Source organism: Octopus sinensis, unplaced genomic scaffold (genome assembly GCF_006345805.1).
Source record: "Octopus sinensis unplaced genomic scaffold, ASM634580v1 Contig11126, whole genome shotgun sequence".
NCBI lineage: Eukaryota > Metazoa > Mollusca > Cephalopoda > Octopoda > Octopodidae > Octopus > Octopus sinensis.
This window is the reverse complement of record NW_021832273.1, coordinates 7,079-32,421: the sequence shown is the minus strand read 5'-3', so window position 1 is coordinate 32,421 and position 25,343 is coordinate 7,079. Positions and strand designations below refer to the sequence as shown.

Sequence of the window (25,343 nt, the reverse complement as noted above, 5' to 3'; positions counted from 1 at the left end):
ATATTTTTCTGAATTAGATATATTGAGCTTCTACAAAAATTTGTATGTTTTAAAATATCTAAAATTAACAGAAATGCTAAAAATGGCTTGTGTATTTGGAAGGACATTTTTTATGTGAAAGTTTCTTCTCCAAAATGAATAATGTAAAAAATTGTCTGAGGATTCTCGTATATTGTTATTTTTGCGACCGATAAAGATTTTTTCTCGGTTGGTCCGGATCGCATACAAAAATAAAATTTTGGCTCGCGAAGACAAAAATCCTGCCGACCCCTGTGATAGAGCAATTATTAAAACTGCTATTTCCATTTTTGTGATGAACGCTGTCAGTCAAATATTAAATAATTTAGCTTGGACGGTATATACAGTATGGTCCAAAAATATTACACCCCTTGTTTTTTTGTCGAAAAAATCTCATATCTGTTAGAATAATACATTTATTTAATTATTTTTTTGTGAATTATATCTATTTTAGAGTTTAATGAATTTTTCATTTTGTATAAAATCAAAATGAATTTAATTATACAAATTTGAAATTCATTAATTATTTTAAATATATGTATAATTACTTCTGGATGGTTGGTTAATGGAAATCATTCCCCCATGACTGAAGGGAGGCTGTGTCTACTTCAGGACCGCAACATGTTTTTTGATAATGGAGAAAATAAGTGCACGCATTATAACTCGGCAAGGAAAAACAGTTGATCACCTTGTAACTAGGTGCGGGAGAATGCTGAATAGCTCATATCTTAGACGGCATAACGAAGTAGTCAGATGTATTCACTTACATTTCTGTCGTCAATATGGAATAAGGAAAACTAAGAAACTAAAGACACATTCAGTTCAATCTGTTGTTAGCAATGAATTTGTGGAGATTCGTGTGGATACTACGATTAGTACGGATACAGCTGTGGCGAATAACAAACCTGATATATTTGTTCATGACAAAATGAGGAATACATTACTCTTATCGAAGTTGGGATTACTTCGCAAATTGCCTCAAGCAGGTCGAATTGAGAAGTTCCACAAATATGACTTTATTGGCAATGAACTTGAGCAATTCATCACGTAAAGTGAAAGTAATCCCTGTTTGTAATGACCTGGGATGGAATTGTCTCAAGATTTTTCAAGGGTCATCTTGATGTCCTCAAGCTGGAAGAAAGAGTGAGAGCATATATTCAGACAGTGGTTCTGAGGAAGAAATTGAAGAGCATGCAGGCTGAAGAGAGGCATGGTATATCGATACCTAGTGAGGAGAAAGCTGACACGGAATGTCAACCAAGGGCAGCCTTAGAATGTGGAGTGTGCTTCGACGAGAACACACCCATACGGTCACTGGATTATGGGCCCTAAAAGAGAAGATTATCTAATTAATTAATTACTTTAAAAAGTTCAAAATAATTAACATGAACTTTCGTGGTGTTGATCTCTATCCAGATATTAAAAATCGTATTATTTCCTTACACGAGGACAACTATGGATACAAAAAATTGTCAAGAAAATTGAGATTAGCAAGAACACAGTTGCTAAGATTGTACAAAAATACCGAAAAAACGGCATTTTAAATGGAGAAAGAGGGCAACCGAAGAAGTTATCTATCAGATCTATCCGTCTGATCAGACGTTCTGCTTAAAAAAATCCAAGAATCTCTTCATCTGCAACTGCAAAACAATTGGAATCTTATTCTGATATTCAAATATCAAAATCTACAATAAAAAAAACACTACATGAATGCAATTTATATGGCCGAGTACCTCGAAGAAAACCATTATTGTCAAAAAGGCACAAAAGAAACGGTTTAACGATTTGCAAAAAAATATGTAAACAAAAACATGGATTTTTGGAATAGAATTCTGTGGTCAGATGAGACCAAAATCAATTTGTTCGGATCAGATGGAATTCAGCATGTGTGGCGCAAAAATGGCGATGCACTAAATCCAAAATGCATAGTACCTACAATGAAACATGGCGGCGGAAATATAATGATATGGAGATCTATGAGCTCGCAAGGACCTGGTGAACTTTATATCATAAATGGGATCATAAATGCAGACATGTACATTAATATAGTTGAGGAAAAAATGATTCCCTTTATCAACGATCATTTAGAAAATCCGATTTTCCAACAAGATAACGATCCGAAGCATACTGCAAAGAAGACAAAAAAATTTTTTTACTGAAAAAATCTTGCAAATGGACTGGCCGGCATGTCGCCAGATTTAAATCAATTGAATACCTGTCGTGCTATTAAAAAAAAAATTGAAACATTTGACGTCACAAATAAAAAATCTAGAAAATTTAATTATTGAAGAATGGAAAAAAATTCCAAAGGAAATAGTATCAAATTGGTGGAATCAATGACCTCGAGACTAAAAGCAGTCATCAAAAATAAAGAAAGGCACACCAAATACTGACTTTTTAATGGTGTACTATTTATGAGGCGGTTTTAAATTTGATTTTTGGTTTTTAAAAATAAAAATTAGTAATCAACTTTAATAAGAACTAAATTGCATAAAAATAGTTTAAGTAATTATTACAGTGAACCTCTCGAATCCGCTGCTTCTCGAATCCGCCGCTTCTCGAATCCGCTTGTTTTAATCAAAAATTTGAAATTCCTATGAATGATTCTTGAATCCGCTTGTTTCTCGAATCCGTTCCTCAGTATTATGAAAAATAATTTTTTTATCTAATTGTAAGTTAAATTTTTTTTTTTTTTTTTTTTATGAAATTTTTCATTATTAATAATGGTCATGTTAATAATTCAGAGAAGAGATTGATGTGAGAAGTCAATTGAGGAAGCCCGCTGCCTGTATGGAAAGCGAGTTCTCTCTGATATGGCTATTCCGGATCCTTTGTCTTAGCCATACTCCTTCACGAGGATCAATTTTTCTTTGTGGCGAGCATTCTTACCGAGTCCGCGCAAGATCGGCAGTCGCTGGGCCAAACAGCTCCTGATGACTCAGCCGCAACAGGGCAGGTGAATCTGTAGCGGTCCCCGATGAGGAATATTTTTTGGTTTTAAGGTTTATCCGCGATTGAGGCAGCTGCTCCAGGTGTCTGAACCGATTTAAGGAGATTCGTGCTTGAGTAAGTAATGACGCAAGTTGCGTCCCAGACCAAGATCGTCCGGAGTTGAAAGGGAAAAGAGTCATCCCGTCAGGTCTCTTTCCATCACCTCGATCGAGACCCACTGGTTCAAGCTGTGCTGGGAAGCCTGCAGCCTTCAAAGAGCTCTGGACGATCAATCGTTCTAGGCGGCGTGAACGTGGTCCTTTTTTCCGGCGATCCCTGCAGGATAGCGGGTGCAAATCCCTTCGCATCGACCGTTTTCCGCAGCGGCATCGTGCTCCTGGCAAACGTCTAGGTCCAAGTCTTTGTCCGATTCCAAGCCTCAAGAATCGTCGTCCAAAAAGTCCCGAGATTTGGGCAGGGATTGCAACCAAGCCTGCTCCGCTCCCCACCCTTGAGGGCTGACACCAGGCAAGCAAGGCGATGTTGATTTGCTTCTTTTTTAAGTGCCTCTGAACTTTATTTTGGAGCAGACAATGTTATCCCAGTTTCCTTTGTTTCGTTGTTGTCTTCGGGATTTGAGTCCGACCCGATCCATCCCGGCAAGCTTCATCAAATGACTCATTCCACCAGCGAAGTCCAATAGTGTGACGAAGGACTTGCCGTGTCAAATGTTGCAAGCTTGAGAGAGACGAGAAGTATGCCGGTTACGACCTCCAAGCGTCCGATCTTCAGACCGACACCCCCAAATCCAGAGGCGAAGCTTACATTGCTTCCAACCGAGTTCGTCGAAGCGACGTTGATTAGTGACTCAACAGTTTTGTTGAGAGATTTGTCTAATCGAAAGTAGCTGTCGTAATGTTCGTGGCAGGTGAACTTCGCAGTAGGTAATAAAGCTTGGGTATCCGATGTTGTTTCTCATCAGGAAGAAGGATGTGTGAGCGAGGCATGACAATCTGACAATTGTAGTTAAATTAATTAACATTTTAAAATTCGCATTACACACGTTAAATGTATTTTTGTGATGCGTCGTTGTGTTAGTGATTTTATTTAATAATTATACTTAGGAAACAATGATTGAAGAGGAATCAAATGAGAAAAAATTGATCTCTCAGAAGCCTCAGAGCTCTAGAGATTATTAAAACTTATGCTTCTTAGGTAAATGCAGATATAGATGATCATGAAAATATTATGCGAATTGGGAAATGCTAAGAAAATCAATTAAAAAAAATAAAATTTCTGATTTTTTTGAATATAAATAATTTTATGTATTCAGTCATTTGTATATGAAAAGAAATACTTAATCTATATTGTGAGTTCATGTTTCAACTATAAAATATTATTTAAATTGCCTCTCGAATCCGCCGATTTTTTGGTCGGTCCCAAAATCGGCGGATTCGAGAGGTTTTACTGTATTAGTATCGAAAATTGATTTTTTGTCAAAAAGTCAAGGGGTGTAATATTTTTAGACCATACTGTAAAAGAAAGATCAAATTAAAGGGTATAAAGAAAATTAAAATCAACAGATTGTATACAATAATACTGTCTTTATATAAAAACCAAATCAAAAGATCTACTAATCACGGTTAATAGTGTTTATCAGCATTTATTGATGCCTTCTAATCGACTCCTTTGGTATAAGAGAGGATACGAATAGCCAACAAACACAACAATAATGAATAGTGAAAATAAACAGAAAATAGATAAATAAAATGTAAAAACGTTCATGATAATGAAAATATTGTGTACAAATTCAATTTTTATAAATACAAAATTTTCTAGTGCATCACAAGAAAAACAAATAATAATTGTCACGCGCCATAACTGAAACGGGCGCCAGACGTGTAACAATTTAGCCTTGCATTTTAACCTTCAAATGTCATTTAATTGTTGTCTGCCGGTAACTATTATTTTTGCAAATGAGAATAGCTAATGCAGTCAAAGATGATAATGAATATAATGATATTCTTCAGTATTTACAACATGAGAAATTTCCAAAGCGATTGTCAAGAACACAAAAATCAAGATTTTTACAAAAATGCAAGAATTTCATTTTAATCGGAGGTATTTTCCTATCTCATTTCAGGAACACTTTATTTTAATGAAATAAATGGTGAAAATAAGCAAGTAATTCGTTTGAATGATCATGAAACAATGAAATATCATTATGATCGGATTCATTCTCAGTTTCATTTTGGATTAAACATGATGGAAGAATACTGCAGAAATAATTTTCTTCTTATAAAAAGATTCATAATCAGAGAAGTAACTTCTATGTGCCCAAAATGCAAACAAACTAATCCATTGATTAAAAATAAGTCTACAATTGTTCATATTGTAGCAAAATCACCACGAGAACGGTTTCTTTAATCATTTATTCTAGGTACCATATTGATTTGGTTGATCTATCACTTTATTTTTCTTTAAATAATTCATATAAGTATCTAATGAATGTAATCGAGATTTATTCCAAATTCTGTTTTGCAAGAGCTATTCTCATAAGGAAGCTGTTACAGTATCAGAGTTCCTAAGACGTATTTTTGAATCTTATGGCCCCCCAAAAATAATCCAAACTGACAATGGAAAAGAATTTGTGAATACGGAAATAGATTCCTTATGCCAACAATTTAAAATAATCATAAGAGAGGACGACCAAGGCATCCCGAGTCTCAAGGCCAAGTAGAGCGTTGCAACCAAACTCTCTGCAGATGGCTTCAAAAGGAACTATATGGAAAAGAAAAGATATGGACTGCTGCATTAAGCAATATAGTATATAGATACAATATTTCTGTACATTCTGCAACTAAACTATCACTATTTATGTCATTTTTTAATACGCGAGGATATAATGTTCTAGCGCATAGTTTTTGACTTCTTCAAATACATGTTCGACTATTTATTATATAAAAATTATCAAAATAACAGACAATTTAACAGTAATTTTGATCTTGTTTGTCCAGAATAATTTTACTTATGTTAGGCTCTATGTTTAATTAAGCTACTTGCATATCATTTTGTACCTGTAGTCTACTTGTTTTTAGAAAAGTCAGGCACGACATCGCCATTTCACAGTGATAAGTAGTTTGGAATGCAAGTATTGATTCCAATGCAGTTTTACTTAAAATGGGGAATTCTTGCACAATCTGACACCTAAAAATAAGTAGTAATTATTAATGAGAATATCAAAAATCGAATAATGAAGTATTCAAAAATAATCTGAGCAGACTGATTACATTGAGGTTGAATCAAGCTCTTCTAAAAATTGAGTTTTTTATATTCTTTAAATGAAGTCAAGAAAGGTTGAACGATCCAGTTTGGAATTGGATCTTCAACTGGAAAATAACCATCAATTTTTTTCTTGAGATTTCCAGGTGCTTGATTATTAGACTTAGAAAAAAATTATAAGGTGGATTGTATCCGAGATGATATTCAAGCATTGGGAACATTGATGTTATTTCTTTTTTTAATTTCATAATAATAATTTTTTCTTAAAAGCCATTATCATTTGATTGACCTTTACAATTGATATAAAGACCTTTAAATAAATTAATAAAAATGTTACCCTGCATTTACAAATTAAACTCATTTAGAATGGTTAAAAAAACTCATTAACTCGGCCCAATCATGCTGCATATTATCGCGTAAAAACAAAGATATTGCAAGAGAAAGTTCACCAATTTTTTGGGACATAATCCATCTGAAATTTTAAAAGTAGTGCGACCATTTTGATGTGGCTAGAATTTACCTTTGAGTAATGATACGATTCGTCGCCGAATTGACGAAATGGCTGAAAGCGTCGAAGATTCCTTAAAAAATATACTTAGAAAATTTGTGAAGAGATTTTGTTTATCAGACCTTTGATAACAGAATCTACCGGAGAGTCAATTTTTAATGTATTGAAAACGTATTTTGAAGAAAAACAAATTCCATTTTCCAAGTTAATTACATGTGCTACAGACGGTGCAATGGCCATGGTTGGGAAGTACAAAGGATTTGCGTCTTTTTTGAAACAAAAATGTCCGAATTTAATTCATATTCATTGCGTACTACACCGCCTCATCTTGTTTCGAAAAAAATTTCCGCTTTTTTAAATCAAGTTCTGAATTTTGTCATAAAAACGATCAATCGAATTAAAACAAGTACAAAATCCGATAGGATCTTTAGGAAATTTTGTATAGATAGGAATGAGGATTATTTAAGACTCTTGTATCATACTGAAGTTTATTTTTGTTTTTCATATTCTATAGGTTCGCTGGTTGTCCAAAGGCACTGCTTTACAAAGATTTGTAAACCTTTTACCAACTATTTAAGACTTTCTTGAATCGAAAAATGAAGATGAATTAGCAAGATCGATTTCCGAAAATGAAAAATATATCTATTATTTAAATTGGATTTTTGCTAAATTGAATGAAATTTCCTTGAAATTGCAGGGAGATTTTGTAACTATGTTTGACGTCAGAGTTACAATAATTACATTCTGTGAAAAGTTAAAGAATTTTTTTTAATTTAATTATCAATTAAAGTAAAACAGTTGTATGTAAAGAAGAAGAACTGATGGCGATCCTGTTTCCCCTCACTATTGCTTGGAACACGTTCTGGAGAAGCCATCTCGTCTCAAGAGGATTGTGTGTTCTTAAGGTCTTGAGACGTTCAATACACTTGAGGAAGGACAACGACTCCTTCCCAATCGATCCCAGGGTTTCGACAGCAACCTGCCGGGAAAACGTAACGATCGGTGAGCCCATCATATTTCTTCTTCTTGATGTCCTCTGCTTTATCCGCAGCTGTGCCGGCATTGCAGGCACTTTCCAACATGTTTGTCTTGGACAAGGAGTCGGAACATGTTGAATCCCATACGAGAGGCTTTACTTCCAAAAACGGAAAGATAGTCATCCCGTCTGGGCGTTTTCCATCTCCTCGGTCCAATCCAGGTGGTTCCAGCACTGATGGGAATCCGATTGAATCGAGAGCTCTTCTTATGACGTCGTTGAGAGCTGAATGCCTCGGGAATCTACCAGCGCTTTTTCGACAGGAAAGAGGGTGAAGTCCAAATTGATCAATCGATGCACCACAGAGGCATTTGTGTGGTTCACAAACTTTGAGACCGATACGTATATTCAACCACATAAACAACAATACCCCCCATATTATTGTTAAATTGGACAGCTGTAATGAATTTAACACCATTCGCCGCGACTCTATATTGGAGAACTGTCTTGAATTTTGTCCCGAAATATACAACTATGTACTCAGCTCATACGCGAAACCATTCACCCTCGTCCATGGCCCTTACCATATTTCCTCGTCCTCGGGAGTTCAACAAGGAGACCCATTGTTCTCTTTTGCCTTGGGATTAATCACATTGCAAAGAGCTGCTCAACCACGCTGAATGTTTGGTACCTTGATGACTGCACCCTCGGAGGTCATCCCGAAACTGTCTTCAAGACACTCGTTGACCTAATTCCGAGACTTGAATGCGTTGGTCTTATACTGAACACTTCAAAAAGTAAAATCATTAATTTTGGGTTCCGTCGTGATGAATTCGAGGTTATTGTTTCCTCTTTCAGTGAGATAATTCCCGGAGCGTCCATCACGCCTAGTATCAGTCTGGAGATATTAGGCTGCCCATTGACAGATGGTGGAATCAAGGACGCTCTTGAAACCAAGGAAATGCTACTGGAAAAGACTTTTGTTCGTCTTAATTTGTTGGACCCAAATAGAGCCTTCTTCCTGCTCAAAAATGCCCTTGGCATCCAAAAATTAAATCATGTGCTACGAGGGTCACCCTGCTTCTCAGAAAATGATCAACTTCATTCTATTAATGTCCTTTTCCGGAAAACAACCGAACGCATCATAAACATCAAATTCGACGATCAAGTTAAATAATGATCGGTATATTTGCGACTCCTAACTCATGGTCTTTATCTAAAGGACGAGAATAACCAAAAACACAAATTGGTCATTTGTCTGGACAATGAAATGGAGATGAGGACACTAGCATTCGCCATTCACCAAGAATCCCACTGGGGAATACGAAAGCTTCAGAAAAAGTGCAGTGAATTTTATTTCACTTTAAAACGTCCAATCATCGAACAAATTATAAAAGACTGCGAAATTTGTAAATTTGCCCTACCATTGAAAGTATTTTTAAAAAAATATACCTATGTGTCGGATTCTAATTACCATGTATCTGCAGGAAAACCCAATGAAAGATTCCAGGCGGATCTTATTGATGTTAGAAGATATAAAGAGTTTAACGATGGATGTAATTGGATACTAACAATTATTGACATCCACAGCAAATTTGTTGTCTGCAAATCTTTAAAAAATAAAACTGCTTCTGGTAAGACTTAAAATTTAATTGAAGAAGTGGTGAATAAATTCCAAAAATTGTTTTATCAAATTGGATATTGTCAGATCTTGCAAACGAACAACGGGTTTGTATTCAAAAACCAACTTATGGCTCAACTATGCAAGGAAAACAAAATTAAGCATATTTATGGAAGGCCAAACCATCCTCAGTCATAAGTTTGTTAGTTTATATAACTTAGGGTGTAATTGAGAGGTTTAACCAAACTTTAACTCGTGCTCTGGCCAAAATGATGGAAATGAAGGAAAGTAAAAATTGGAAACAATTTTTAGAAAAAGTCACATTTTCCTATAATACGTCACATCACACGGCAAAAAATGAGACGCCGTTCAAAAAGTTTAGGCGTATTTCTGGAATTAACATCGTGATTAGTGAAATACCAGGTTTTTATTTCATTTATAACTTAGATGAAAATATTGAGGCATCGTTAGAAACGAATAACACTATTTTTAATTTTTCGTCCCCAGATATGAATTCACCGTATTTTGAAAGAATGAATAAAAAGATGGGATGCTCTTGCGTGAAAAAAGTTGAGAATCACTGTTTTAGCTTATGATTCGACAGTATTATCAAATGTCGCAGTCCGGAAGCGTTACGGCGCCGGAAGCGTTAGATTGAGAAAATTATAATTTGAATTTTATTACTTTCTATGAGTATGCCAAAGAAAATCAAAATACTGATATTTACCGCCACATATATATAAACATCTACAATATTACTGAACCAATTGAACCTTTCATTTTCATTATTTCAACAGTGGTATCAATTCTACATGTCCATATGGGAGAACAAATGTAAGAATTAATTGTAATTGATTAGAATAAAAATTCCTTTTTTGAATCGAAACAAAGAATTTATTTTTACTTTTGCAAAAATCTTTTACTTTTCTACAGGTGTTAAATTCTGAAATGCACAAATAGGCAGAAGTAAAATTATTTGTTTTTGTTTTTATGTCGAAATGATAAAAATTGCTGTATGCATAAATAACGTTGATTCCTGCTTAAACATGATCAAAATCTATTTTTGAAAATACAAAAAGTGTAAAATACTAAAAAATATTTCCCGCTCTTTTGTTATTATCCAAAATCTGAATGAATAATCAACTTCTAATATTTTGTAGAAGTTTTCTAACTTTAATTTAATATGAGGAACGTGATTTTACTATTAAATAACAAAAAAACAATTATTATTTTATATTCAGATTCTTGTGCAGTTCTTCCGTTACGAAATAAAACAAAATCAGTTTTATTAGTACTTCTTTTGTCATAAATTAATGAAGGTAATTTTTTTAAGATTAATATTTATTTAACAAAAGAAAATATAAGTTAATTAAGGTTGCTTAAGAGCAGAAAGGATAGCGTGGCTATTACCCCTGACAACGGTTGTTGAAAGGCGTTGAAACAGCCATTCGGTCTCCCTTCTATCTTTCGTCTGAACCGAGATCAGGGATCCAAGTTTCCTAATGAAAGAGATTGATTCCGGACCGAAGACTCCAGATGACTCCACAATAATCGGTTGCACTATGAACCTGTCTTTGAGCTCTGAATATTTTAATTTTTCAATTTTTTCGTAGTTCTGTGAAGCATATCCTGACAATACAATTGGAAACCAAGAAACTATACCATTTTCAAGTCAATTTGGCACTTATGAACCCCAAATTTACAATTACAAATTTCAAATGTCATCTGGATAATTCAATTTGTCAATTATAAATTTCAAATGTCATCTGAAAAAATTAATTTGTCGATTATAAATTTCAAATGTCATCTGAAAAAATCAATTTGTCAATTGTAAATTTCAAATGTCATCTGAAAAAATCAAGTTGTCAATTATAAATTTCAAATGTCATCTGAAAAACTCAATTTTTTTTTTTTTTTTTTGATTAAAGGTATTTATTAAAAAAATATGAAAAGCCAAATTAATCAGAAATTAATCGGCCAGCAAGCCGGATGGAACAGCTGTTCCCACGCACAACGGCCAACAGGATCCTTTGGATTAGGAAAGTAAATTCCCTAGGATCCTTGGAGCGTAAAGAACAGAGGTGGCCAAGTTTCTTTAGATGATCAACTGTCTTTGTGCCAAAGACGCACAAAGTCTCAACAACAATTGGCCAAAACCAAAAGCCGTCTAACAAGCCCCGGTATTTTTCGGATTTTGTATGTTCAGCCCTATTAGCACGGGACCCGGGCAGAGAGGCGGATTCGTTGATGGCCGACTTGGAGAAGGAATCAACACACGTGGCATCCCAAACTAGTGGTTTACCAGCGTCGAAAGCGAACAACGTCGAGCCATCAGGCCTTTGTCAATTATAAATTTCAAATGTCATCTGGATAATTCAATTTGTCGATTATAAACTTCAAATGTCATCTGCAAAACTCAAATTTACAATTTTGAAATTCAAGTTTGCATTTTATCAAAATATTGTATATACTAATTGTAATCATGTTATGGGAAACAGAACAAATTTTATTTGGTAAATTAAAAATCAAAAAGGTCCTCACCACGAGTAACTCGGGGATAATACCTTTCAACCCGGTTAACAAATCCCTTTCATCCATTGTACGCCTGAAGGCTCTTGGAAGAGGGCTTTCATCAGTTACTTTCAAAAGTGAACTAATGCTCTTTCAGTTCCTTACGAGTCTGGAAAATATGTCAACTATATGCTTACGGAGGGCGGGGATTCTGCGTGTAATTAAAATGAATAAATGGCATTTGGCTATGATCGCAGGATTTCTATCCTCCAAATATGCAATTATTGATAAGAAGAGTATTACTATGGAGTCTCTAAAGTCCAGTCAGATACAATATTTACAAAAGAAAATTAGTTCTAAAGCACTACATTCTGTGCTTTTCAAATATGTGGATGAATCTAATGTTGATTTACCTGCATCCTCAGAATGGCTATCTAATGGAAATAATGGGCCACGAAGCGAAGCATTGTATTGTCTTTTGCAAGATCGAAACTTGTTCTTTGCATCCGCTGACCCATTATGCAATCATTGTAAGAAAAGCAAGAAAACTGTTGACCACATGGCTACTCAGTGTGGTAAAATGCTCAACAGTGATTATCTCCGGAGACACAACGAAGTTGTGAAGTGTATTCACCTTAACTTGTGCCGAATGTATGGACTCAAAAAAGCAAGACGATTGAAGGGACATTCTGTTCAGTCAACACTGTCGACGGAAAAGTTGAAATCAGGGTTGATTCTACAATCCTCACCGAAACAAAAGTAGAATATAACAAGCCAGATATCTTTGTCCACGACAAAGTCAGAAACGAAATAAATCTAATTGAAGTGGGTATTACTTCACAGGATCGCCTCAAGCAAGTGGAGGTTGAAAAGTGTCACAAGTATGACCTATGGCAAGTGAGCTTTCGCTTCTGTATAGCTGTCAAGTAAAAATAATTCCGGTGGTTATGACATAGGATGGAGTTGTCTCGAAATGCTTCAAAAATTATATGAAGAAACTATCTATTGAAGCAGGAACGAGGACATACATCCAATCCGTTGTACTGAAAAGAACGCTCGAGAGTATGATGATCGAACACAAGCACGGAATGAAGGTATCTGGTGAAGAATACGCTTCTGCTTCCAACCGGTATGTGGAGATGGCATGCAAAAATGAAGACGACCCAATGAATGCTAAGAAGATGCAATGGTTGAATCAGATGTGGTAGTGGGGAGTAAGATGCAGCTGGAAGTAGACTTTTCTTCCAAGAGAAGGAGAGTGGATATCAGCGAGCTGGAGTGAGATCTGCTTAGTTTCTGATTAACTATTAATTTATTATTGGGAAAAATTTAAAATGGGAAACAGAACAAATTTTATTTGGTAAATTAAAAATCAAAAAGGTCCTCACCACGAGTAACTCGGGGATAATACCTTTCAACCCGGTTAACAAATCCCTTTCATCCATTGTACGCCTGAAGACCTGTACGCATGAAGATCTGCATTCATTAATTAACTCTTTCATCCATTTTTTACAATCTTCTCCTCTGTAAGAACCTCTTTTGCATTGAAAATTAAACAATGTTGAAGCAGACATTGCACTTATACAATATAAGTTAGAGCTTCTCGAATTTGGAGTAATGACAAAAGAACGAGATCTTATTTTTGATCGTCCTTCTTTTCTCTTGCAATATAAATTAAAATTGGATTCATCGATCCAAATTAAAGTTCTTCCAGCAGACCTTGCTTTAAACAAGCAATCCAAATAATATATTCTTTTTTCTTTATTTTCAGGTGAATTTACATTTGCAATTATTGGTCGACAGGTTTTGAGAGAAATTAATTCCCCATCAAGCCAATTTTTTACTGTTGTAACCGACACAGACATTGAATAATTATTTCGTATTTTCTCCGCACATTCTTTCAAAGTGATCTGAGGATCAAATTCAATCCAACTGATTAATTTATTTATATTTATTTGATTTTTTTTTGAATGTCTTTTACCTCCTCTTAGATGTCTTTCTTTATTTTTATTTTCATTCCAATGATAAGCTGTTCTCAAATTAACTCCAAGAGAGGAGCATAGAGACTGTCAATCGCCAAAATTTTCATATGCTTCAATTATTTCAGATGACATTGACAAATTGATTTTTTCAGATGACATTTGAAATTTATAATTGACAAATTGAATTATCCAGATGACATTTGAAATTTATAATTATAATCGAGCAATCTATTTTAAGCCGCAACCAGTTTCGTACATTCTTGTTGTGGTGGTATCAATTTTTCTTATCGTACATTCTTGTTGTGGTATCGATCTCATTCCATATCAATCTCTTTCCTTATATAATCTTTTTTCTTTTCTGTCCTTTTTTTTTCACTGTTTAATTTTTGATTATTGTAAATTCTTTCATCCTATACGTTTAATGAGTTCTCTATGCTACTCGTGCAACTGTACCAATTCGCGCAAGAGTGGAAGGGTATGCTCCTCCTGCGGCAATTTTTACCACCTATCGTGTGTAGGTCTATCTAAGGCCTCATCTTCCCGTATTCCTCTATGGAGATGTCTCAATTGTCTAGACTCTAGAGGGTGTTGTTTTATCTAACACTTGCCTAATCGACCCTCCTAAGCCTATTCCCAGCACTCCTGCTGACGATTCCTCGTTCAATAGTTATACATCTGTTGTCATTTTGCAATTTCTTTCGAATTTCCGCCTCTTAAAGAAGATCCCCATCAGACTGCCAAAAGGCTCACGTGCTACAGCCGCTGAATCCCTATGCACATTGATCCGTAAAGCCATAAATACCAACCAAAACGAGGACTGGGCCAAACTTTTCTGTTTCCCCGTATTCGCCCTGAACCTATACACTAGCAAAGGCTCTTCCGAATCCCTGGCTTTGAGGCTTAAGAACTCCATCCTCTTATATCGGAATCATACTATTTCCTTTTTTCTTTCCCAGAAATATGTTTTTCCCAAAACATCGAATAACACCTCCGAATGCAATTTCAGTAAAAGAATCCATTCCAAACTATTGGAAGGTGACTTCACTGCCGCTCTAAGAATTCTTTGCAGTAACGACTCATTTGCCTCTATTGGGGACAGGACTCTCGAGCTGTTAAGGGAAAAACATCCCGACGTTAAAAATGATCTAGAATTCCTTTCTCGTCCTCATTTTACCGAAGTTAAAAAAGTGAGCAAAGAAGAGCTCCTTTATAATCTCAAATCATTCCGACCCTCCAGTAGTGGGGGGTTAGACGGCCTTCGTCCCGGTCACATTCGCGACCTTTTATCACTCAATTAGTCTGATGCAGGTGTGAACCTAATTGATTCAATATGCGACCTGATAACCCTTTTCATCAGTGGCCATATCTCTGATTTCGCACGTTCTCTCTTCATGTCTGGAAGCCTCACCGCCCTTAATAAAAAGGACGGCGGAATTAGACCGATTTCTGTTGGGTGCACTTTTAGACGCCTTGCAGCCAAAATATTATGCAGTCGTAGGTCCCATTCCTACCCGATCATCTTTAAAAACATCCAATTGGGTGTCGGTGTCAGAGGAGGTTGTGAAGCATCAGCCCATTCAGTCAGAGAGTTTATTGCTTCCAAGAATGTGTCTGACAATTGTGTCATCTTGAAAATTGACATGCGAAATGCGTTCAATTCGATCGACCGTTCCTGTTTCCTTGGAGAGTGTATGACTCAGTTACCTGAAATCATGCCGTTCGCTAAACTTTGTTACGAGCACAGTTCCAGCCTCCTTTTCGAGGGTTCAAGTATCCTCTCGTCCACCGGGGTACAACAGGGTGATCCTCTCGGACCACTCCTTTTCGCATTGGGTATCAACCCTATAGCAATGTCAGTCAAATCTCCCCTAAACATTTGGTACTTGGACGATGTCACAATCGGTGGCCCGGCAGATCAGGTTCTCAAAGACGCCCTTATGATTTCCTCTCGGCTCGGCCACATCGGGTTATCCTTGAATCCGTCAAAGTGTGAGCTGACTAATCTTAACGTGGCCTCTTTCGATGAAATCCACAGAAACTTTACCTCACTCATTCCTGAAATCAGAATAACCCAAAAGGAAGACCTTATTATTCTCGGCTTTCCTCTCCACGGTGAGGCAACGGAAAAAATTTTGATGGAAAAGACATCAAATATGGAACAAGCAGCGAGTCGGTTATCCCAGCTAAATGCACATGAAGGCTTGTTCCTCTTGAAGAATTTTTTATCCATTCCAAAAATTCTGTATATCCTCCGTTCATCTCCATGTTTCCTTCATCCTAAACATCTGGGGTCAATAGACTCTATCATTCGTCGTCATGCCGAACTTATTTGTAACGTGCAACTTGATGATCTCGCATGGAAACAAGTTTCCCTACCTATTCGTATGGGAGGTATCGGTCTCCGTTCACCTACCGACTTGGCTCTTCCAGCCTATTTGGCCTCACGATCATTTTGTGGTCCCCTCATCGGCGTCATTCTCAAGTCTTTAAATGAATGTACCCCGTGTCGGTGGATGCAAAACGGCCTCGAGTCTTGGAGCAGCCATGGTCTGAGATTCCCCGAAGTGGAATCTTCACAGAGACATTGGGACGAAATCTGGTGCAGGGAGACTTACAGAGTTATCGAACTGTGCATGGACCAAGAACGGATCATATGTCTCAGATCGGGTGCACAACCCAATTCTGGCTCCTGGATAAGCGCTTGTCCTATTGCGTCTACCGGCTGTAAACTTGACGGCCTATGTCTACGTCTCGGCTTACCGATGTGCACCCCACACCCCTGCAAATGTGAAAAGAGGATTGGTCCATTGGGAAGGCACCCACTTTCTTGCACTCGTAGCGCCGGTCGTTTTCCCCGACATTCCGCCGCCAATGACATCATCAAAAGGGCCATGGACGCTGCCGGATTCCACTCTCAACTCGAACCAGCTGGTCTCGATAGAGGGGATGGCAAACGCCCAGACGGCGTAACCATCTACCCGTACACGAGAGGGAAAGCACTTGTTTGGGATTTTACCTGCCCTGACACGTTTGGACCTTCTTCATTCGGAAGTTCGGCATCCTTTCCTGACTCTGCTGCAAAACGTTCAGAAGAGTTGAAGAAAAAGAAATACTCTTTCCTGGCAGACAGATATCTTTTCCAGCCGATCGCTGTGGAGACTTCCGGAGTCTTTGGATCAGAGAGTTTTTCGTTCATTCGAAGATTGGGTGGTCTAATCACCAAAAAAACAGGTGATCCGCGGGAGACGTCGTGGCTCTTCCAGAGGATTTCGTGTGAAATTGTCCGCGGAAATTCACACGCTATCCTAGGGTCATTCTTAAATAATTGATTAAAAATTTAATTGCATTGGAAAAAAAAATCGACAAATTGATTTTTTCAGATGACATTTGAAATTTATAATTGACAAATTGATTTTTTCAGATGACATTTGAAATTTAGCTTGGCCGCATGATCTCCCATAAACGGGGAGACCCACGCGAGTCCAAGTGGCTTTTCGAAAGGATTTCCTTGGCCATAGTACGTGGAAACTGTGTTTCCATTTACGATGCCGGGAATTTAGTTATTAATAACTATTTGTTAATTACATACAACTATTTGTTGTATAACTTTTATAAAAAAAAAAATTGAAATTTGAAATTTATAATTGACAAATTGAATTATCCAGATGACATTTGAAGTTTGTAATGGTCAAATTGACTTGAAAATGGTATAATTCCGAAGATAAAGAAAATATTGACAATACGAGTGGAAGCCAAGAAATTAATCCCGAAAATGAAGAAAATACAAACAATACCATTGGAGACCAAGAAATTAATTCTGCAGCTCAAAAAAATACAGTTAGTGGCGCAGAGGTCGGTAAAGGAATCAGGAAAGGTATATTGCTTCTATGTCCCTTCCCTTTTTGGAATAAGGGTGTAATATATAATAGTGGATATGAGTTTTTATTTCATGGCTGGTGCAGTCTTGTGCATGCTGATTCTTCTTTAATCCCGATACTTTTACTAATTCAGGACACAATAACTAAATTTTAATTTGGGCCTATCTGTTAAAGACACGTGACTGCTAAGTTTATTTTGAAATGGTGAATTAAGAAAATGATGTCAATCAAGCATAGTGTTTTTTGTGTAATTAAATAAAAGTTTTGATGGTAGGAGATAGTGAGTTAATAATAGGGCAAGGGCAATTTAAGTGCTAAAATGCTATTTTTTACTTTTTATATTTTTTTAATATAAAATTGAATTTGGAATAATTATTTTTTAATTTTGTTAAAAAGAAACATACATTATAAATGCTATAAATGCTATTTTTAATTTTAAATGCTAATTTTTTTTAAATGCTAATTTAAATTGCATTTAAATTTTTTTTAATGCCACCCATAAAATAATACAAAATTAATTTAAATAAAATAATTTAGCACGCTACATAGTATTTTGAGTGATGCCAAAACCCAAGTGTTCGTTGCTTAAGAAAGCCAAGCGTATAGTCTCAGAATTCAAAGATGAGTTCTGTATTGCTGACGATGGCCTTCTATTTTGTTCTCTTTGTTTATCCAAAGTCAACTGTGCAAAAAAATTTTCAGTCGATTCTCATCGTTCTTCTTTAAAACATCAGAACAATATGCGTATAAATGTAATAAAATTGTAGGTCATTCATGTGATTCAGTTCAAACAACATTAACTGAATCAATTAAAGTAGATTTGGTTAAAGAAACGATCACGGAAGCTTTTGTAAAAGCAAACATCCCGCTATACAAATTAAAAAATGATTCGATCAAAAAATGTTTAAAACGTAATTAATTTCATAATATATAATGTAATTTGGAAGGTCTCTAGATGTGAGAAAATGGGAGTACTTGAGATTATGTAATTAATTTCATAATATATAATGTAATTTGGAAAGTCTCTAGATGTGAGAAAATGGGTGTACTTGAGATTATGTAATATATTGTGTTATATATTATGCAATTAAGAGATGTTCCTAGATTAGAAGACATTGGGGTACTTTAGATTATTTAATGAATTGTGTAATATATTTTACAATTTGTGAGCGTCTCAAGATGTGAGAACATGGGAGTACTTGAGATTATGTAATTAATTTCATAATATATAATGTAATTTGGAAGGTCTCTAGATGTGAGAAAATGGGTGTAATTGAGATTATGTAATTAATTGCGTTATATATTATGCAAATAAGACATGTCCCTAGATTTGAAGACATTGGGGTACTTGAGATTATTTAAAGAATTGCCTAATATATTTTACAATTTGGGAGCGTCTCAAGATGTGAGAACATGGGAGTACTTGAGATTATGTAATTAATTTCATAATATATAATGTAATTTGGAAGGTCTCTAGATGTGAGAAAATGGGTGTAATTGAGATTATGTAATTAATTGCGTTATATATTATGCAATTAAAGATGTCCATAGATTTGAAGACCAGGGGGTACTTGAGATTATGTAATTAATTTCATAATATATAATGTATTTTGGGAAGGTCTCTTTGGAAGGTCTCTAGATGTGAGAAAATGGGTGTAATTGAGATTATTATTATGCAAAATAAGAGATGTCCCTAGATTGGAAGACATTGGGGTACTTTAGATTATTAATGAATTGTGGAATATATTTTACAATTGTGAGCGTCTCAAGATGTGAGAACATGGAGTACTTGAGAATAAATAATATATTGTGTAAAATATTATGCAAATAAGAGATGTCTTTAATTTGAGGACATGGGGGTACAAGAGATTATATAATGTTTGTGTAATATATTATGCAATTTAGGAAGGTCTGTAGATGTGAGTACATGGGGGTACTTGAGATAATATAATAAATTGCGTAATATATAATGCAATTAAGAGATGTCCCTAGATTTGAAGACATTGGGGTACTTGAGATTATGTAATTAATTGCGTATATATTATGCAATAAGAGATGTCCCTTGATTTGAAGACAGGGGGTACTTGAGATTATTTAATGATTTCGTAATATATTTTACAATTTGGGAGCGTCTCAAGATGTGAGAACATGGGTGTACTTGAGATTATGTAATTAATTTCATAATATATAATGTAATTTGGAAGGTCTCTAGATGTGAGGAAATGGGTGTACTTGAGATTATGTAATTAATTGCGTAATATATTATGCAATTAAGAGATGTACATAGATTTGAAGACCAGGGGGTACTTGAGATTATGTAATTAATTTCATAATATATAATTTAATTTGGAAGGTCTCTAGATGTGAGACAATGGGTGTAATTAAGATTATGTAATTAATTGCGTTATATATTATGCAATTAAGAGATGTCCCTAGATTTGAAGACATGGGGGTCCTTGGGATTATTTAATGAATTACGTAATATATTTAACAATATGTGAGCGTCTCAAGATGTGAGAACATGGGAGTACTTGAGATTATGTAATATATTGTGTTATTTATTATGCAAATAAGACATGTCCCTAGATTTGAAGACATTGCGGTACTTGAGATTATTTAAAGAATTGCCTAATATATTTTACAATTTGGGAGCGTCTCAAGATGTGAGAACATGGGAGTACTTAAGTTTATTAATTATTTCATAATATATAATGTAATTTGGAAGGTCTCTAGATGTGAGAAAATGGGTGTAATTAAGATTATGTAATTAATTGCGTTATATATTATGCAAATAAGACATGTCCCTGAATTTGAAAACATTGGGGTACTTGAGATTATTTAAAGAATTAACTAATATATTTTACAGTTTGGGAGCGTCTCAAGATGTGAGAACATGGGAGTACTTGAGTTTATGTAATTAATTTCATAATATATAATGTAATTTGGAAGGTCTCTAGATGTTAGGAAATGGGTGTACTTGAAATTATGTAATTAATTGCGTAATATATTATGCAATTAAGAGATGTCCATAAATTTGAAGACCAGGGGGTACTTGAGATTATGTAATTAATTTCATAATATAATGTATTTTGGGAAGGTCTCTTTAAAGGTCTCTAGATGTGAGAAAATGGGTGTAATTGAGATTATTAATTATGCAAATAGAAGAGATGTCCTAGATTGGAAGACATTGGGGTACTTTAGATTATTTAATGAATTGTGGAATATTTTACAATTTGTGAGCGTCTCAAGATGTGAGAACATCGGAGTACTTGAGAATAAATAATATATTGTGTAAAATATTATGCAAATAAGAGATGTCTTTAAATTTGAGGACATGGGGGTACAAGAGATTATATAATGTTTGTGTAATATATTATGCAATTTAGGAAGGTCTGTAGATGTGAGTACATGGGGGTACTTGAGATAATATAATAAATTGCGTAATATATAATGCAATTAAGAGGAGTCCTTAGATTTTAGGTCATTCGGGTACCCTAGATTATATAATAAATTGCGTAATATATTATGCAATTAGAGATGTCCCTTGATTTGAAGACATGGGGGTACTTGAGATTATTTAATGATTTCGTAATATATTTTACAATTTGGGAGCGTCTCAATATGTGAGAACATGGGTGTACTTGAGATATGTAATTAATTTCATATATATAATGTAATTTGGAAGGTCTCTAGATGTGAGGAAATGGGGTACTTGAGATTATGTATTAATTGCGTAATATATTATGCAATTAAGAGATGTACATAGATTGAAGACCAGGGGGTACTTGAGATTATGTAATTAATTTCATAATATATAATTTAATTTGGAAGGTCTCTAGATGTGAGACAATGGGTGTAATTAAGATTATGTAATTAATTGCGTTATATATATGCAATTAAGAGATGTCCCTAGATTTGAAGACATGGGGGGTCCTTGGGATTATTTAATGAATTACGTAATATATTTAACATATGTGAGCGTCTCAAGATGTGAGAACATGGGAGTACTTGAGATTATGTAATATATTGTGTTATTTATTATGCAAATAAGACATGTCCCTAGATTTGAAGACATTGCGGTACTTGAGATTATTTAAAGAATTGCCTAATATATTTTACAATTTGGGAGCGTCTCAAGATGTGAGAACATGGGAGTACTTGAGTTTATTTAATTAATTTCATAATATATAATGTAATTTGGAAGGTCTCTAGATGTGAGAAAATGGGTGTAATTAAGATTATGTAATTAATTGCGTTATATATTATGCAAATAAGACATGTCCCTGAATTTGAAAACATTGGGGTACTTGAGATTATTTAAAGAATTAACTAATATATTTACAGTTTGGGGCGTCTCAAGATGTGAGAACATGGGAGTACTTGAGATTATATAATTAATTGCGTAATATATTATGCAAATAAGAGATGTCCATAGATTTGAAGACCAGGGGGTACTTGAGATTATGTAATTAATTTCATAATATATAATTTAATTTGGAAGGTCTCTAGATGTAAGAAAATGGTGTAATTGAGATTATATAATAAATTGCGTAATATATTATGCAATTAAGAGATGTCCCTTGATTTGAAGACATGGGGGTACTTGAGATTATTTAATGAATTCGTAATATATTTTACAATTTGGGAGCGTCTCAAGATGTGAGAACATGGGTGTACTTGAGATTATGTAATTAATTTCATAATATATAATGTAATTTTGAAGGTCTCTTGATGTGAGAAAATGGGTGTAATTAAGATTATGTAATTAATTGCGTTATATATATGCAAATAAGACATGTCCCTGAATTTGGAAAACATTGGGGTACTTGAGATTATTTAAAGAATTAACTAAATCTATTTTACAGTTTGGGAGCGTCTCAAGATGTGAGAACATGGGAGTACTTGAGTTTATGTAATTAATTTCATAATATATAATGTAATTTGGAAGGTCTCTAGATGTTAGGAAATGGGTGTACTTGAAATTATGTAATTAATTGCGTAATATATTATGCAATTAAGAGATGTCCATAAATTTGAAGACCAGGGGGTACTTGAGATTATGTAATTAATTTCATAATATATAATGTATTTTGGGAAGGTCTCTTTGAAAGGTCTCTAGATGTGAGAAAATGGGTGTAATTGAGATTATTATTATGCAAATAAGAGATGTCCCTAGATTGGAAGACATTGGGGTACTTTAGATTATTTAATGAATTGTGGATATATTTTACAATTTGTGAGCGTCTCAAGATGTGAGAACATCGGAGTACTTAGAATGAAATAAATAATATATTGTGTAAAATATTATGCAAATAAGAGATGTCTTTAAATTTGAGGACATGGGGGTACAAGAGATTATATAATGTTTGTGTAATATATTATGCAATTAGGAAGGTCTGTAGATGTGAGTACATGGGGGTACTTGAGATAATATAATAAATTGCGTAATATATAATGCAATTAAGAGGAATCCTTAGATTTTAGGTCATTCGGGTACCCAGTATTATAATAATTGCGTAATATATTATGCAATAAGAGATGTCCCTTGATTTGAAGACATGGGGGTACTTGAGATTATTAATGAATTTCGTAATATATTTTACAATTTGGGAGCGTCTCAAGATGTGAGAACATGGGTTGTACTTGAGAGATTATGTAATTAATTTCCTAATATATAATGTAATTGGAAGGTCTCTAGATGTGAGGAAATGGGTGTACTTGAGATTATGTAATTAATGCGTAATATATTATGCAATTAAGAGATGTACATAGATTTGAAGACCAGGGTGGTACTTGAGATTATGTAATTAATTTCATAATATATAATTTAATTTGGAAGGTCTCTAGATGTGAGACAATGGGTGTAATTAAGATTATGTAATTAATTGCGTTATATATTATGCATTAAGAGATGTCCCTAGAGATTGAAGACATGGGGGTCCTTGGGATTATTTAATGAATTACGTAATATATTTAACAATATGTGAGCGTCTTCAAGATGTGAGAACATACTGGAGTACTTGAGATTATGTAATTAATTTCATAATATATAATGTAATTTGGAAGGTCTCTTGATGTGAGGAAATGGGTGTACTGAGATTATGTAATTATTGCGTAATATATTATGCAATTAAGATGTACATAGATTTGAAGACCAGGGGGTACTTGAGATTAGTGAATTAATTTCATATATATAATTTAATTTGGAAGGTCTCTAGATGTGAGACAATGGGTGTAATTAAGATTATGTAATTAATTGCGTTATATATTATGCAATTAAGAGATGTCCCTAGATTTGAAGACATGGGGGTCCTTGGATTATTTATGAATTACGTAATTATTTAACAATATGTGAGCGTCTCAAGATGTGAGAATGGGGTAGTACTGAGATTATGTAATATATTGTGTTATTTTATTTATGCAATAAGACATGTCCCTAGATTTGAAGACATTGCGGTACTGAGATTATTTAAAGAATTGCCTAATATATTTTACAATTTGGGAGCGTCTCAAAAGTGAGAAACATGGAGTCTTGAGTTTATTATTAATTTCATAATATATAATGTAATTTGGAAGGTCTCTAGATGTTAGGAAATGAGTGTACTTGAAATATGTATTAATTGCGTAATATATATGCAATTAAGAGATGTCCATAAATTTGAAGACCAGGGGGTACTGTGGTACTTGAGATTATGTAATTAATTTCATAATATATAATGTATTTTGGGAAGGTCTCTTTGGAAGGTCTCTAGATGTGAGAAAATGGGTGTTTGTAATTATTATTATGCAAATAAGAGATGTCCCTAGATTGGAAGACATTGGGGTACTTTAGATTATTTAATGAATTGTGGAATATATTTTACAATTTGTGAGCGTCTCAAGATGTGAGAACATCGGAGTACTTGAGAATAAATAATATATTGTGTAAAATATTATGCAAATAAGAGATGTCTTTAAATTTGAGGACATGGGGGTACAAGAGATTATATAATGTTTGTGTAATATATTATGCAATTTAGGAAGGTCTGTAGATGTGAGTACATGGGGGTACTTGAGATAATATAATAAATTGCGTAATATATAATGCAATTAAGAGGAATCCTTAGATTTTAGGTCATTCGGGTACCCTAGATTATATAATAAATTGCGTAATATATTATGCAATTAAGAGATGTCCCTTGATTTGAAGACATGGGGGTACTTGAGATTATTTAATGAATTTCGTAATATATTTTACAATTTGGGAGCGTCTCAAGATGTGAGAACATGGGTGTACTTGAGATTATGTAATTAATTTCATAATATATAATGTAATTTGGAAGGTCTCTAGATGTGAGGAAATGGGTGTACTTGAGATTATGTAATTAATTGCGTAATATATTATGCAATTAAGAGATGTACATAGATTTGAAGACCAGGGGGTACTTGAGATTATGTAATTAATTTCATAATATATAATTTAATTTGGAAGGTCTCTAGATGTGAGACAATGGGTGTAATTAAGATTATGTAATTAATTGCGTTATATATTATGCATTAAGAGATGTCCCTAGATTTGAAGACATGGGGGTCCTTGGGATTATTTAATGAATTACGTAATATATTTAACAATATGTGAGCGTCTCAAGATGTGAGA

General features: G+C 34.4%; 2 protein-coding genes across 2 annotated transcripts; both read left to right on the top strand.

The window, feature by feature from the left end:
* Window positions 1-652: 652 nt before the first annotated feature.
* LOC115228856 lies at window positions 653-1,069 on the top strand. The gene has a single exon (XM_029799327.1). The coding sequence runs from the start codon at window positions 653-655 to the stop codon at window positions 1,067-1,069; it is 417 nt and encodes a 138-aa protein (XP_029655187.1).
* Window positions 1,070-15,220: 14,151 nt separating this feature from the next.
* LOC115228855 lies at window positions 15,221-17,158 on the top strand. The gene has a single exon (XM_029799326.1). The coding sequence runs from the start codon at window positions 15,221-15,223 to the stop codon at window positions 17,156-17,158; it is 1,938 nt and encodes a 645-aa protein (XP_029655186.1).
* The last annotated feature ends 8,185 nt before the right edge of the window (window positions 17,159-25,343 follow it).

Bases quoted from the DNA above. Each gene is read 5' to 3' on its own strand.
- LOC115228856 (XM_029799327.1), top strand. From the start codon at position 653: ATGGAGAAAATAAGTGCACGCATTATAACTCGGCAAGGAAAAACAGTT.
- LOC115228855 (XM_029799326.1), top strand. From the start codon at position 15,221: ATGTCTGGAAGCCTCACCGCCCTTAATAAAAAGGACGGCGGAATTAGA.